General features: G+C 39.7%; 1 protein-coding gene across 3 annotated transcripts in view; it reads left to right on the forward strand.

Moving 5' to 3' along the window:
- Positions 1 to 1,258: 1,258 nt before the first annotated feature.
- Positions 1,259 to 15,997, forward strand: part of LOC125464558 (eosinophil peroxidase-like) — a 44,120-nt gene continuing 29,381 nt past the window's right edge. For 2 of the 3 annotated variants that reach the window (XM_048557070.2, XM_048557072.2), the window contains exons 1-6: positions 1,259 to 1,354; positions 3,917 to 3,990; positions 9,143 to 9,236; positions 12,996 to 13,165; positions 14,681 to 14,813; positions 15,395 to 15,524. In XM_048557070.2, coding sequence (XP_048413027.2) covers positions 3,918 to 3,990; positions 9,143 to 9,236; positions 12,996 to 13,165; positions 14,681 to 14,813; positions 15,395 to 15,524 — 600 coding nt within the window. In that variant the 5' untranslated portion in view covers positions 1,259 to 1,354; position 3,917. The remainder of the gene's footprint in view (positions 1,355 to 3,916; positions 3,991 to 9,142; positions 9,237 to 12,995; positions 13,166 to 14,680; positions 14,814 to 15,394; positions 15,525 to 15,997) is intronic. The other variant, XM_048557071.2, reaches the window with a different exon arrangement.

Raw genomic sequence — 15,997 nt, forward strand, 5'->3', positions numbered from 1 at the left:
TATCACAAAATCTCTTAACATAACCAAACTGTATTTGTAAAGTTGAGTGCCTCCCTGTATATTAGTTTTGGGAAAATGCCCATTCCTCACTTTTACCTCCCTATGTCTTGCTGTGTCTATGAAAATACTGAATAATTCAACAATCTTCAAAATCTTCATTGCTATGTGTTTAAGTGAACATCTTTGGGCAGAGAGAGAACAGAATTGATAGGATTTGAAAATAAAGGAAAGGAGGCAAAAGTACAGCCTGGGACATAGAGTTTTAGGTGTTTTTTGGAGTAGGAATGCAGTGATTTTGGGAGGAAATTCAAAAGGCAAGAATGGCTGAAGGATCAGCTACAGATAATGGAGCGGAGAGATTCAAGGGATTAATGGTTATCAGAGGAGCAAACAGTAAAAGGGATGATCAAAGTTAATGCTCAATTCTGGGGCTGGTACTGGTATTGAGGCTGAGGCTGAGGCTGAAGTTGGTGCCATGGGAAAAAATAGCATTCCAATCTGGCAGGACGGGATGTAGATTGTAGAATTGGGATTGCAGATGATTTTTAAGTAAAATGAACAATTTTTAAGTGAAATTGTTGGGGCATCTGTAGGTAAAGAAACTCAGCAATGACAAAGATAATGGGTCTGGAGGGCACTATAGAGGAATGTATACAGGCCACAAGTTCTCATTTAGCTAAGATGTGTTGGTTTGGCAGTCCTACAGTGACATGGGCATATTTAAAATCTATAAAGATATTAGCAAAGTTTTTAATCATTCATTGCAATTCTTCCAGTAAAAAAAAGACATATTTTTGTTGGTGCACTGATCTCCACACTATTTGTTGCATCTCCACTTATAAACTAATGTTAGATAATAAAGTGTGAAGCTGGATGAACACAGCAGGCCAAGCAGCATCTCAGGAGCACGAAAGCTGACGTTTCAGGCCTAGACACTTCATCAAGGGTCTAGGCCTGAAACGTCAGCTTTTGTGCTCCTGAGATGCTGCTTGGCCTGCTGTGTTCATCCAGCTTCACACTTTATTATCTTGGATTCTCCAGCATCTGCAGTTCCCATTATCTCTATAGACTAATGTTAGCCTGATTTCATGATTGCTTCTGTGTTGAAAGTGTGTTCTTTTTTTCAATTACTCATTTAAGTTGCTGCCCTATCAATCTAAATGCCTTGCTTATCTAAATGCCTTACATCATCTTCACAGGAAACTCCCTTCTTGCTAAAATTTAAATTTGGTTCAGAAGGTCAACATTTCATTTGATAACTGAATACCGTATAAAAACACCAAAAATACTAATTTTGTGAACGTCTTGATAGAGAGATTCAGCAGGTGCGACTGTTGGTGTCATCTTCATAAAGGTAGGTAAATGTATTAAATTAGTTACTTTTAAACAGGTTTTAATTAGAAAGCTAGTTATCTAAAGACAACATTAACTTATTATTTATAAAATTTGAAAGAACTGTGGATGCTGTAAATCAGAAACAAAAACAGAAGTTCCTAGAGAAGCTCAGCAGATCTGGCAGCATCTGTGAACAGAGATCAAAGTTAATGTTTTGGGTCCATATTTTCTGTTTTCTGCTTGAGCTTCAGGACTTAATATCGAGTTCAATAATTTTAGTGCCTGAACTCTCCCACATCCTTACCCCTACTCCACAAACCAGGCCTTGTTATCATATTGTCTGCCAATGCACACTACCTATTATTACACACTAACTGCTCCCCATTAACAGCTATTCACCCTCCTCGCTAGATTGTTATCCACCCCCTTGTCTGTCCAACTGTTCATCTCTCTTTAGGCTCGATCTCCACCCATTGCTTACTCCTGTCCTCTTCCCCCCACCCTACCTTCTGCTTATTAATCAATATTTTCCTAGCTGCCATCAGTTCTGAGGAAGGGTCACTAGACTTGAAACATTAACTCTGAGTTCTCTTCATAGATACTACCAGGCCTGCTGAGCATTTCCAGCCATCTGTGTTTGTTGGAATAATTGCAGTTTACCAGGTCTGTGTGCTAATCTGTAGGTACATGGCGACAGAGCTGAGAGTGTAGGATATCGACTGTTTACTGGTTTGTGGACAGGCAAAATTCTCAGGTATTTTTTATTGCTGCAAGGTAACCTTATTGAACTGAGGCATACATTTGACAAACTGGCAAGGCAAAATATTTGTGCCAGTTAGATGTCAACCCTGGAATGCCTTATTTATACTTGATTATGTAGATATAACCTCAAACTAAAGTTTTTGTGGTTCAGCTTTGTTTAATGGTTAACCTAGCTGCCTAGCATCAATCAGGTTAATTTATCTAAGTCTAAACAAGTAGCTTTAACTCTGTACTGCACCCACAGCTGGGAGTTACTAATGGATAGGCCAAGAAAAACTCAGAGTTAATCGCGTACGAAGTGAATACATAGTTGACTTGGAGCTGCTCGTGAAACACAAACCCCAGTTTTAAGCAAAATCACGTGATGAGCTAAGACAAGTTATAAGCAAATCCAGCTCTGGCTGACACCAGAAACTGAATCTAACTCCCACGGACACATATGATAAACTGAAAGTGCCCTAGCTAACTTAGCAGTTCGTGATGATGCAGAAAGCTCAAATGTATCAAATAAGTGAAGCTAAAAACATTGAAAAAAAAAACACATAACTCCAAAATTCCATATCATGCTAGGATTTCTGATCTGGTGTAGCTACTTGTTCAAAAATATTTGAGTTTATTAGCTGAATTTTGCATTCTAAAACATGGATTTTAAAATCTTAATTGAAAACTCAATGGGACAAAGGAGTTTGAACTAGAGGTAAGATTCAATCGAAATGTCAAAGAATTTAGCCTGGTGATCATCAACCACTGACCAATAAACTGTCATAGGTAATATACAGGAAACAATAGACTTCCAACACTTCGACACACACTAACCTACAGGCTACGAATGGACACAGACCAAAGATAGCTTTCCAAGTTTGGCCCACACCTACCAAAAGGCCAAATTAACCAGTACATTGCCATGGCTCAGAAATACACCACAGCAAATTGGTAAAGATCAGCTCAAAGATTTCCTTCTCAGATTAGACCATTGTTACTTCAGGCATTCTCTCCTCTTCATGAAACCTGGGACGGATATGCCCAACCAAAATTTAACCTACTCTCCTAATGTTTCACTGAGGTTTCAGATACATAAAACATCAATGATTTTACTGTTTCTTTATCTGCTCCCTTAAAAGATGGCAGATACCTAATACAATTGTCAAAGGTTAGATTTGCACCTACTTCTAAATAGTTGGCCACCACTGCAAAAACAAATAGTCATTCTGAAGGAGGGTCCCCAACCAAAACATCAGCTTTCCTGCTCCTCTGATGCTGCCTGATCTACAGCTCCACACTGTTATCTCTGACTACAGCATCTGCAGTTCTTGCTATCCTAGTCCCAACTTCTAGAAGGTTTAGAATTGTCACATGATTTATTCCATTTAAGAGGAAGGCAGGGTATAAACAAATCATTTAAGGTTAAGGAAATCTTGGCCTTTATCTCAATTGGGCTTGAATACATTGGAGGTAGACAATAAATGCCAGCAACACTCACGTGCAACAAACAAACTTTAATAAAGTTTCGTAAAGCTCTCGTTAAATTTTATCCAGTGTTTTGCATTCATTTCTGAACAGCTCACCTCAGGAGGCATATAGACCCTGGAATGGCTATGGTGCAGAATCACCAGAATGGCTAAGACTGCCATGTTTAGAGGACAGGTTGCACACCCTTAATATTTATACCTTTTAGTATAGTGGGATAAGAAATCTATTTCTGAAGCTCTTTGACTGATTAGATTATTAGAGAGGGTTGAGTGATTTGTTTATTACAAACTTCATCTTTGAACTGATGGAGCCAAATCCCTACAATATGGATTGAATGTTTTTCTTCTAGAATGGTGCTGAAGTGGCTCCTGAGAATGTCTTTCATTGGATTTCTCCTGACTGAGATCACTGGAATTCCAGCAGGTAAGAGACTGAATCCAGTACAGAGGCTTTAAAGGGAAATTGTCATTGATAACTTTTTGTTTCAGTGAAGTTGAATAAATAAAGTGAATGCAGTCAATGTAGTAATGTGTTTTAAGAACTCAAAATGACAACTTACAAAAGACTCCTGAGCAAAATTCAGCAATATATTGTCGTGAGAAAATATGTGGATGGAAAGTTAGTTGATGAACAGGAAGCAAAAAGACAGGATGTATGGGTGGATTGATCTAGTGACATATTGTGAAAAAAAATTACAGGTTCACCAGATTGTACAAAAGGGAGTTGTTCTTAAGATTGTTAATTTTTAAAAAAATATCCAAATTTTAAAAGTTATGTAAAGCATCAGACTTTACAATGTAGCAGAATTTGTTTTGAATGATTTTCTCATCCTGATGGCAAAGGTAGTGTTAGGGATCAGGCCAGACCCCTCAAAATATGTTAAGACTGAAGCCTAGAACCTAACTTTTTTCTTAATTTTAAGAGTAAATGTTACGTGCGTGTTCCAGATGTGAGGCAAATGGTTAAACCACTTGGCATTAAGCAAAACACAATTCAGTTAAACACTACAGTTAAAACACAAACAAAAGATAGTGGAATTTAGAAATGACAACTGTTGGAAAACTTAACGGAATACTGATACAGGACCTTAATTAATTAACTGTTCTAACATAATAATATCCCATAAACACACCCCTTGGCAAAAAGGTAGATTCAAACACAGATTCCTACAGGCAGGAGACAACATCCAGAGGGATTTCGGTGAAAGTCAGTTAGAAATCATTTACTGAAGCTTGCAACACTTCTGGTATCCAGAGCATCTTGTGACTGCTACAGCTAAAATAAAACTATAAAGCCTGAACTGGGAAAACTGGCCACTCTCCCTCTATTGTACAACCGAACTAAAGAAAAACCTAAAGCCCTCCTGAGATTGTTGACTTAGGCAGTCTCTTGTAGCTATTTTTCACCTCTGCCTTGGCAACCTCACTTCAAAGATAAACCCAGAACAAAATAACCTTTTGAAAGTGAAGGTTTCAACACAGTAGCAATGGTTCTAGTTCACCATGGTGTGCCTTGCATCATCACAGGATAAGGTTGAACTTCCAGACTCTTGATATAAATCCATTTATGAAGCTGCATGTTTAGCCAGCATAGATTAAACTGTCTCCTCTACACAGGGAAGATGAAGCATTGGGTGATCTCTTCATCTTCCCCGTGTAGAGAAGATGGTTTAATCTCTGCAAAAGAGACCCTGAGGTTCCAGTTGCCTGCCACTTCAACATGCCATCATGTTCCTTGGCCAACATCTCTGTCTCAGGTTTGCTGCAGTTCTCGAATATTCTGAGGAAGGGTCATGGGACCCAAAATGTTAGCTGTTTACTCCTTCACAGATGCTGCCAGATCTGCTGAGCTTTTCCAGCAACTTTGTTTTTGTTCCTGATTTACAGCATCCACAGTTCTTTTCACCATTATACTAAACTTCACCACTTCCTCTGGTAGCTCATTCCAAACACACACCACCCTCTGCATGAAAACGCTGCCCCTTAGAACCCTTATAAATCTTTCCCCTCTCATCTAAAACCTATGCCCTTTAGTTCTGGACTCCCTCACCCAAAGGAAAAGAGCTTGGCTCTTTACTCTATCCATGCTCCTTATGAGTTTAAAAACTTATATAACGTCACCCCTCAGCCTCTGGTGTTCCAGGGGAAAAGACTTCAGCCTATTCAGCTTCTCACTGTAGCTCAAGGTCTCTCACCTTAACAACAGTCTGGTGGATACTGTCAGGAAGGACATACTAGCCTTGGAGCATGTCCAGCAGAGATTCACACGGATGATCCCTGGATTTAATGGTAGGTTTAACGTATGATGAACGGCTAAGGATCCTGGGATTGTACTCATTAGAGTTTAGAAGGTTGAGGGGAGATCTAATAGAAACTTACAAGATAATGTATGGCTTGGAAGGGGTGGACGCTGGGAAGTTGTTTCCGTTAGGCGGGGAGACTAGGACCCGTGGGCACAGCCTTAAAATTAGAGGGGGTAAATTTAAAACTGAAATGAGACGACATTTTTTCAGCCAGAGAGTGGTGGGCCTGTGGAATTCATTACCACGGAGTGCAGTGGAGGCCAGGACGTTGGATGCCTTCAAGGCAGAGATCGAAAAATTCTTGATCTCAGAAGGAATCAAAGGCTACGGGGAGAGTGCAGGGAAGCGGAGTTGAAATGCCCATCAGCCGTGATTTGAATGGCAAAGTGGACTTGATGGGCCGAATGGCCTTACTTCCACTCCTATGTCTTATGGTCTTATGGTTTAAATCTTTCCTGAACCTTTTCATGTCTCACAACATCATTCCTATGGCAGGGAGACCAGAACTGCACACAGTGTTCCAAAAGTGACCTAACCAATGTCCTGTACAGCTGCATTATGACCTCAAAACTACTACACTCAATGCACTGACCAATAAAGGCAAGCACACCAAATGCCTTCTTCACTATCCTATCTAACTTCGACTCCACTTTCATGGAATTATGAACCTACAGTCCAAGGTCTCTTTGTTCAGCAACACTCCTCAGGTCTTTACCATTAAAGTGCATATGCCCTGCCCTGATTTACCTTCCCAAAATGCAGCACCTCATATTTATCTAAATTAAATTCCATCTGCCACCCCTCGGCCTAATGGACCATTTCATCAAGATCCCATTGTACTCTGAGGTAACCTTTTTCACCGTCTACTACATCTCTAATTTTGCAGTCATCTGCAAATTTAATAACCATATTGCCTGTATTCACATCCAAATCATTTATATAAATGACAAAGAGCAGTAGGTCCAGCACTGATCCTTGTGGCAGACTGCTGGTCACAGGCCTCCAGTTTGAAAAGCAACCCTCCATCATTACCGACTGTCTTCTACCTTTGAGCCTGTCCTGTAGCCAAATGGTTAGTTTCCCCCTGTATTCCATGTGCTATAACCTTGATAACCAGTTTATCTTGAGGAACTTTATTGAATGCCTTACTGAAGTCTATGTGCAACAGGTCCACTGCTCTGTATTCATCAATCCTCTTCATTGCTTTCTCACTGATATACATGAGCTCCAGGCCAAGAACATCTTGATTTTAAATTTCTTGTCCTTAGCTGGGATTTTGTCAACAGTGCATCATTTCTAAGCATGACTGAACTGTGCCTTTTACACTCTCTCTACTTCCCATTTCCCACACAATTGCAATGAATATGTTATGTACCAGCAGTGTGCATGCAAAGCAAATCATGTCTGTTTCAATGACGGAGAAAGCATTTCATCAGTAAAATCTGTCATCAGTTAAGAATGCAGTAGGTGCAGGGGTGCGAGAGGAAGTCTCTTGATTAAACAGGAAACCTCTACATTATGCCCAAGACATTCTGCCAACACTTTTTTGCCCAACTGCACTTCCATTAAAATCTGGCTTGAGAACATAGGGGTGGCATGGATGGGCCATATAATCTAATGGAACTTGTAAATATTTCATGTAACATTGGTTTCACTTTACTTATCTATGAATAATTGTTACTTGGTGAGACTAGCTAAGTCAGAGAATGAAATTTGCTGCCACACCCTCATGTTTGCATACTCTGATGCTTAGTTCGAGACATTTCCATTATCATGGTTTTCATTCACTCTTTAGAGGATCTTCAGGCTAGTGCCCAGTGTTGTACCTGGCACTTTTTCAGGCATGGCTGAAATAACAGGCTACGCTGCCCTCCTTTCCATGCAATGCAAGGGACATTGTTTGAGAGCAATCTCAGTAGGATAGTCAAAATGTTATAAATGCACCCAAAGTCCTGTGAGGACCCTATGAGCTAATGCACATTTCCATAGTACTGACACCATCCTTTAAGATTCTCATTTTCTTACCTTGGCTGACGGTTCCTGCCAATCACCAACCCCACTCCTTTCTCACCATAGTTAGTCTTCCAGAACCTTCTCACATTACTGCTCCATGCCCCCAACCCTGCCTACTAGGCCTTTCTTCTACACCAAGTTGGAACCTGCCATACAAGACAAGCATGCAGCTGACTTTATTACAATACACTGTCATGAACTCTAAACTATACATCTCACCATATTTCTAGTTCTCCGGGGCTCTATATAATCCCACAATACCTTCACTAACTCTTCTGGTCAAACCCCCGAGATATCTGTTCTCATCTTATTCTGGTTTCTTGACTAACCCTGATTTTAATATGCGTATTACTAAATTTGGGGAGGCATGGTGGCTCAGTGGTTAGCACTGCAGCCTCACAGCACCAGGGACCCGGGTTCGATTCTCACCTCGGGCGACTGTCTGTGTGGAGTTTGCACATTCTCCCTGTGTCTGCGCGGGTTTCCTCTGGGTGCTCCGGTTTCCTCCCACAGTCCAAAGATGTGCAGGCTAGGTGGATTGGCCATGCTAAATTGCCCATAGTGTTCAGGGGTGTGGGTTATAGGGGGATGGGTCTGGGTGGGATGCTTCAAGTGGCAGTGTAGACTTGTTGGGCCGAAGGGCCTGTTTCCACACTGTAGGGAATTTAATCTAATCTAATGTCTGTGCCTTCAGTCGCCTAAGCCCCAAGCTCCAGAATTGTGTTACACTTCTATATTTCTAACCTCTCTACCTGGCTTTCCTCCTTCAACAGTTGAATAAGGAGAATATTGGGATGCTGGGAGTTGAAGTGTAACTTGACAAGCTCATGAACAGGGAGAACTAATCTTGGCAGTCTTAGACATGCACTAAAAAAAATAGTGTTCGCTCTTTATACATGCCATTAGTCACATGTTCCGTCAATCAATTCGACAACTTACAATCACATGTTAAACAGGTGCTTAGTTCCTTGTACCTGTGTGCACATTCTTTCTTCTCATCCATACAAGGTTTCCTATATCTCACTGATTGCGCAGTCTAGGCTGCTGCCTTGTTTTTATCATCCACTCTCTGGCCTGCTCTTTGCCCTAGTCTCAATCCTTAATCTGTCTAGAGTACATTTGCTGATATTTTCTTGAAGAATACAGAAGCTGGGTATTACTTAAGTGGAATAAGACTGCAGAATGCTGCAGAACAGAGTACTCTTGAATGTGTTTTTTAAATGTATTTACTGAATGGCTATGTTCCTCCTATGTGTACAGATTCCAAGAAAGTTCTGGGAAGTCAGTTTAAGCAAAATGTTTTGCAGGAAACTATCAACTTGATCAGCAAGTTTTATGAAGGGCTCAGTGATGGGTGAGTATTAACCTCAATAACTACAGTTGAATTGGATTTTCCAACAATTTATACAATTAGGATAATTTGTTTTGGCTGAGCTATACACGTCTGTGATTCCAGCTCAGATTTAGTTTTGCTGCTTTTAGTTTTACACTGAATACATCGCCAATTAAACTTCAATAAGCATTATCAAATTATTAACTTGCTAATCAATATTCGTTATTATTTCACTGTCATATTCTAACTGTCATATCTAGGAGGGTCTAGTGGTGCTTGTTAGTATCCCCACCTCTGTATCATAACATTCCTGCTTCATAACTTGCCCAAAGATGGTGCTTTGAAATTGTTATTGCAACTAACCTACAAATAACCATGTGTATTACAAATGTATTGTGACATTTCATGGTTTAACCTCATACAATCTCTTTTATGTAACATCCCACATAATTTGATATTATCTGCCTCACTGTAGCATCACATACAACTTCACGATGACACTGTCAGCAACAAAAGTAGTACGACTGTAATGAGAAACAGTCATTTCAGTGTCTTAGCCAATACAATACATAATCTCATAGAATAGATTCACATTTCTTTCTGTCAATGACTACAGTCATTGTCATTGCAGTTTAGACACATATCATGTGGTATATCATATCTTTACTGGGGCCTTTCTGCCACATCATGGCTTAGTCTTATTCCACACTTCTCCTTACTCCCACTCATGTTCTCCTTTTTTAAACATATAATTCCCTTTTTAAGTATCAAACACTTCAACAACGGTTTATACTATCCATATAAAAGGCACTTTTCTCTAATTCCCTTACTTATGTTTGTGTTCTTATTTTATATCAGTACCTCCTCCAACAATTGGTAAGATCTATCACTGTTTAATTCATTAATGCTAAGAGCCTGTATGAAGTTAGCCTTAACATTCAAACAAAACATCCTAGCTTCTCAAAATGGTGTGCAACAGATTTCTTTCTAGATTCTAGTCAAGCCACTATCACTTTGTCTATTTTGTCAATGCACTGAAGGGGCCAAGATTGCTATGTATTCTCTCTAATACAAGTTATCTCTTGGTATCTGACCAAATTTCCTTTAATTGAGGCACTGGATCCATGGGGCACAGAACTAGGCTAAAAATGACTAAAAATCGAAGCTCCAAATGAAAAGCCCTGATTTGCAGTCTCACACCTACGCTAGAATGTTTAAGTCTGAAGTTTTCTCATGCTAAAAATCCAAGTTCTTACATAAAATCTATACCCCTATAGTAAAATCAAAATCTATCAGAAATCTACCGTATAATTTATAAAATTATTGAAATACATAAAAAATCTGAAACACTTCCATTAAAATTCAAGCTTTTAGCTTTATGTTTGCTTCATCTCTGGTTTGCTCATCTATTTTCTGATCTAGAATGTGGTCATTTCTACAATAGTCTTTGTTGTATTTTGTGCTGTTGTTTATTCTATTATCACACAATTCATTTCAGTAAGAAAGATTTAATCCTTTATTAAAACACCCCACATCTGGAAGACATTTTCTTAAGATGTAAAAAGGATTCTTCTGAGACAGACCTCCTGGATTCGAATCTTACCTGCTCCAGCAATGAGTCATAACATCCTTGAGTAGGAAATAAATAAAAGTTTTCCTTGTCATTGGGCTAAATGCATCAACAAGGAATATTACTTATTGGTGAATAATCAGAGAATTTAACCCTTCCAGCTTGCAAATAGCAGAGCAGAATCTTCTCAGGCTCTAAACAACATGGGTTATGCCAAAAACAATGAGGAGATTCAAGTGAAGCCTTTCTCAAAACTGGGAACAATGTGTCACATTTTCTAAATAACTCTGGGTGTCAAGACAGGATTTCCAATAGTGAGCAATGGAAGGCCTTTTAATGAGATTATTGCCCTCATCATTACCTAATATTACTTCATTAATATGTAGGCTCGTATTCTACCCTTCTTTAAATAGAAACTAGACATGAAGAATTCCTGACCTCAAAGTCAATGTGGGAACCTGACAGCTCCAGTTTGTCGCTTACTCCTCCAGACCACCAGCTTGGACATGCAGCATCAACATCTCAAAATATCTCCATGGGTAGTGGTTGCATGTACCACACATCTGCGAATGTTGGCATATGACATGTCCCACCCTCTCCACATCATCAAGTTGTATCGCCAATTTAACTCAATGCTGCACTTTCAAATGCACCAGTGTCTCCCATTGGAATGCTGCTGCAAGGACATTTTCCATACAGGGACACAAACACAGCTCATAGATCAAACCAGGATGCATCACAAAGGTGCTCACTTTCTCTCCTAGTGCATCCTTGCTTAGTGTCTACCTGGATGCTCACAGCATCTGTGCCTTGCCTTGCATTTTTTGCATTAGGCTACCTCAGCCAGAACATAGAGGGTCACAGATAACAAAGTGTGGAACTGGATGAACACAGCAGGCCAAGCAGCGTCTCAGGAGCACAAAAGCTGACGTTTCAGGCCTAGACATCCTTCTCCAGCATCTGCAGTTCCCATTATCTCTGATCACATAGAGGGTCACAGTTTGTTGCATTACCTTGCAGTTTAGCAGAGACACAAAGTCAGACAGTTTGTCACACTGGTCAGCAGTCATCCATGAAGGGGTGGACATCTTGCAACCATGGTAAATCCACTGCTGGAAGCAAAAGGACGTGCCTCCTAGTCTAAAGAGAGTTGTCTACAGTCAAGTCCAGGGAGACACTGCTCAGTCAGGGGTCCCAGCACAATCAGTTCAAGGCAGTCTGTAATATCAGTACAGGGACTTAGGCACAGTTAGGCATCTGGTCAAAGCAAGCCAGTCAGGGATTCCATCCCTCTACAATATGGGGAGTGGGGCACATTCAGTGGCACGTGTGGATCCAGCGCAACCAGTCCAGGGAATCACAGGAACACAGTTGGGGAACTGTGCAGTTATCAGTCAGGGGTGTGGTCATTCAGGCTAATTCCCTTGAGGGCAGAAATGTCAATTATTAGGGGATGTAGGTTTAAGGTAAAAAGAGAGATGTTTAAAGGAGATGTGAGAGGCACCCAGAGCACCCCGCCAGAAGAGGTGGAAGAACAGTAGCAATGTCTAAGAGGCATCTGGACAGATACATGAATAGGCAAGGAATAGAGGGATATTGAACACGTAGAGGCAAAAGGGTTTTAGATTAGAAAGTCAAAATACTTCCTAAGTGCAGGGTCAGCGAGCCAAAGGGTCTATTTCTGTTCTGTACTTTTCTTTGCTCTTTGCATAGTGACTGGAGAATCAAACTAACACTGGATGCAGGGAACATCATAGGGGCGTAGTAAGTGGTTAATCTGAACAGATGGGACAACTGTGTGAGAAAACATGCTAGGTGTTGGGGAGAGAGTTCCAACATGAAGTTCAGTGCAACTGACACTTGGCTAAAATTTGGTCAGATTCAGCCCCACATGTTAGGGTGAACAAGCTGACAGGTTGCGTGCTGGACACCATAAGCACCAACAACTACAACATTGCTGAACTATTTTATGGATCTTTCACAGGATACAAGTGGAAATTGGTGATTCAACATCAGTTTTACATCAGTATCTTACTCAACAGTGGGGATGGAGAATAATGCGTGGGACCAGCTATTTGGTAGATACTCAATTTGGTGCTATAAAAGAAAGGATTTTGGAAACTTGCTAATATTCACAAGCTTCAAGATTGTCCAACTCTCTTATGGCCTTTGTGAAACACATCAAATTATTTTCTCTTCTATATTTGCAGTGAAGGAAATATTAATAAAGCATCACAAACTTCTCTTGATCTCCTAAACTTCTTCAAGCAGTTTAGATCATCAACCAAGTGCCAGCAAGCTTCTGGCTCAGTGGAGACTGCCTTAAGAATCATCCAACACCATGTACTCTTGAGCCACCAGTGGTCATTCAATGTATCAGGTCAGTTCAAAGGTGACTTCAACCACAAACAAATACTCAAACTCAAAAATGATGAGTTATAGATGGTAGACATCTTGAGGGTTTATTTGTGGCAGCTAACGAAAGATTGACAGATTTATATGGTCAAAAAAGTATACCCCATTTCTCAATTATTTTTAATGTATCAGTACACATGAAAAACCCAGCTTTCTCCATCCCAGGCTCTGCAAACATTTTTAATACGCTCAAATTGAAATCACAGGGCAGACAAATATAAGAAGTCCACTCAAGCCTGTTTTGCCAGTTGTTAAGATCAAAGTTAATCTGAACATGGCTTAGACTCTATTTTCATACCTGCCTCCCTTGACTCTCTTATTGATCAATTACCTATCTAACTCAGCCTTCAAAATATTCAGTGGCACAGCCTGCTTCACAGGATAGACAGTTCCAAAGACTAACCTCCCTCCAAGTGAAGGAAATTCCTCTCACCTTCACCTCAAATAATCTTTATTTTAAACAATGTTCCCGAATTAAGAATCTCCCACTATGGGAAATGTTTGTTCAAGGTCCACTCTGTCAATCCCCATCAAAATTTTATATGTTTCAATGAGATCACCTCTCATTCTTTAATGTGATTCGGTCCAACCTGCACAAAGTTTCATCTTAAGATAAACCCTATCAAAACTTCTCTGAACTTCTTCCAATAGATGTGTGTCCGCTTCTTTAGTAAGGTAATCAAAATTGTACACAATATTACCAGTGATGGAAAGGATAAAACCATAGTTAATTCAAGATCATGAGGTGGGTAACGTAGGGTCTTAAAAGTTTAGATTTCACTGATTAGGCAACAAATTTTAAAGTGAGTCTGAGAAAGGATGAATTTCAGTATAAAGGAAAATTGGTGATCAAAGTACAGAAATAATGCACAGCAGAAGTTCACCAAAGATCCTGAGACAGCACCTTTCAAACTTACAATATCTTCAATGTATATGGACAAGGGCAGCAGATACATGAAAACAGCACCAACTGAAATTTCCCTCTGAAACACTCACTATCTTGACTTGGAAATATATTGCCATTTTTTCAGTGTTGCTGACAATATCCTGGAATTTCTATCTAAATAGCATTATGGTTCTACCTATACAAAATGGTTTGCTGTGGTTCAACAAAACAGCTCACCACCAGCTTCTCGAGGCTGACTGAGAATAGAAAATAAATGCTGGCCCAGCCAGGGGTGCTCTCAACCCACAAGTGGTACAAAAGTGTATAGTTGCATCCAGCCACATCTAGTTGCTATGATGACCAACAAACAATTTAACCTCCATAATCCTTGGATCAATTTACAAGGTCCTTTCCAGGTAAAACTCTCTACGGTTAATTCACTGAATGAGTTCTCAAATAGGTTCCTTGATCATCAGGATTAAAACTTGCTTTAAACAAAAATCCATTATTTGTTTTATTATTAAATTCCCAATGTAATGCATACAAAATCTCAATCTACCTTCAATTATCACCAGTTAATGATTTTTTTTGTAGATCTTTTAACCTTGACTGACCTTAATGATCTGATGCCTAACACAGAGCATTCACCTGTTGTCCAATCCTCTGCCTGCAAGAAGGACTGCTGGTCCAACCGTTATAGATCCATCAATTCCAACTGCAACAACAGGTACCTGAACTGAAGTATTACTCATTTATGGTTCACAATAGCTTATATTATGGAAAAGAAACAAGAACCGGTGAACTATTGTTAATTACTGTGCATGGGCTGCATAAGTAAACTGAGCCAAATGTCATAATTCCTAAAAACACCATGAATAGTTTTACGGATATATAATACAATCTCTTAGCACTGCATCTAATAGAAACAGCAACAGCAAAACTGCACTAAACAACTGCTTAAACTTATATAGTCCCTCAATAGAACAAAATGTTCCAATATTCTTCACAGTCATGTTATCAAACAAAGTTTGACACCAAGCCACATACAGCGATGTAGAAAAAGTGATCAATGGCTTGGCCAAAGAAACTGGTTTCAAGGAATATCTTAGAAGAAAAGATAGAGTTAGAGAGATGAAAAGAGTACATATTATTCACCAGAAGCTATTATGCAATTGTACCATTTGAAGGAGTCTGCAATAGGAGACAAAAGGAAGCCATTGTTTGCACGTGCAATTAAAAATTCTAGGTTTCTTTGGCCCTTTCTATCCTGAGAACTTCACAATACTTTCTTGATTCTGCTCTTTCCAGGAGGGCTCCAAAACTGGGGGCAACTAATACTCCTTATGCCCGTTGGCTTCCTGCTCAATATGAGGATGGATTTTCACTTCCAAAAGGCTGGATAGAAGGGAAACTGTATTCAGGATTTCCCCTACCACTGGTAATTATCATTGTTTCTTCCAAATCAGAGAGACTTCAACACCAACATTAATATGGCTAATTATTGTTATTAAAGATTATTATTTAGGTGCGATAAAATTTTTGTTTTAAAATTTTCTGAAGGTCCATTGTGCTGTCTACCAGGAAGGGTGGAAATCAGAGAAGTTGATGGGATCAATCCAGAAGTATGGAGTAGCATAATGCTAATGTTATTGGGTGATTAATCAGAGGCCCCGACTCAACGGAAATGGGCTTATGACAGTTGGTAGAATGAAAATTCAATTAATTAATGTGGAATATAAATCAAGCCTCAGTAATGGTGACCATGATAACTATCACTGATCATTGCATAAATCTATCTGGTTCACTAACCTCCCTGAGGAATGAAAATCTGCTATACTTGATTTGACCAATGTGGGACTCCAGAAGCACGCATTATGGTTGACCCTTAACCACTCTCTGAACTGGCCAAGC

Source organism: Stegostoma tigrinum, chromosome 27 (genome assembly GCF_030684315.1).
Source record: "Stegostoma tigrinum isolate sSteTig4 chromosome 27, sSteTig4.hap1, whole genome shotgun sequence".
In the NCBI taxonomy this organism is placed as follows: domain Eukaryota; kingdom Metazoa; phylum Chordata; class Chondrichthyes; order Orectolobiformes; family Stegostomatidae; genus Stegostoma; species Stegostoma tigrinum.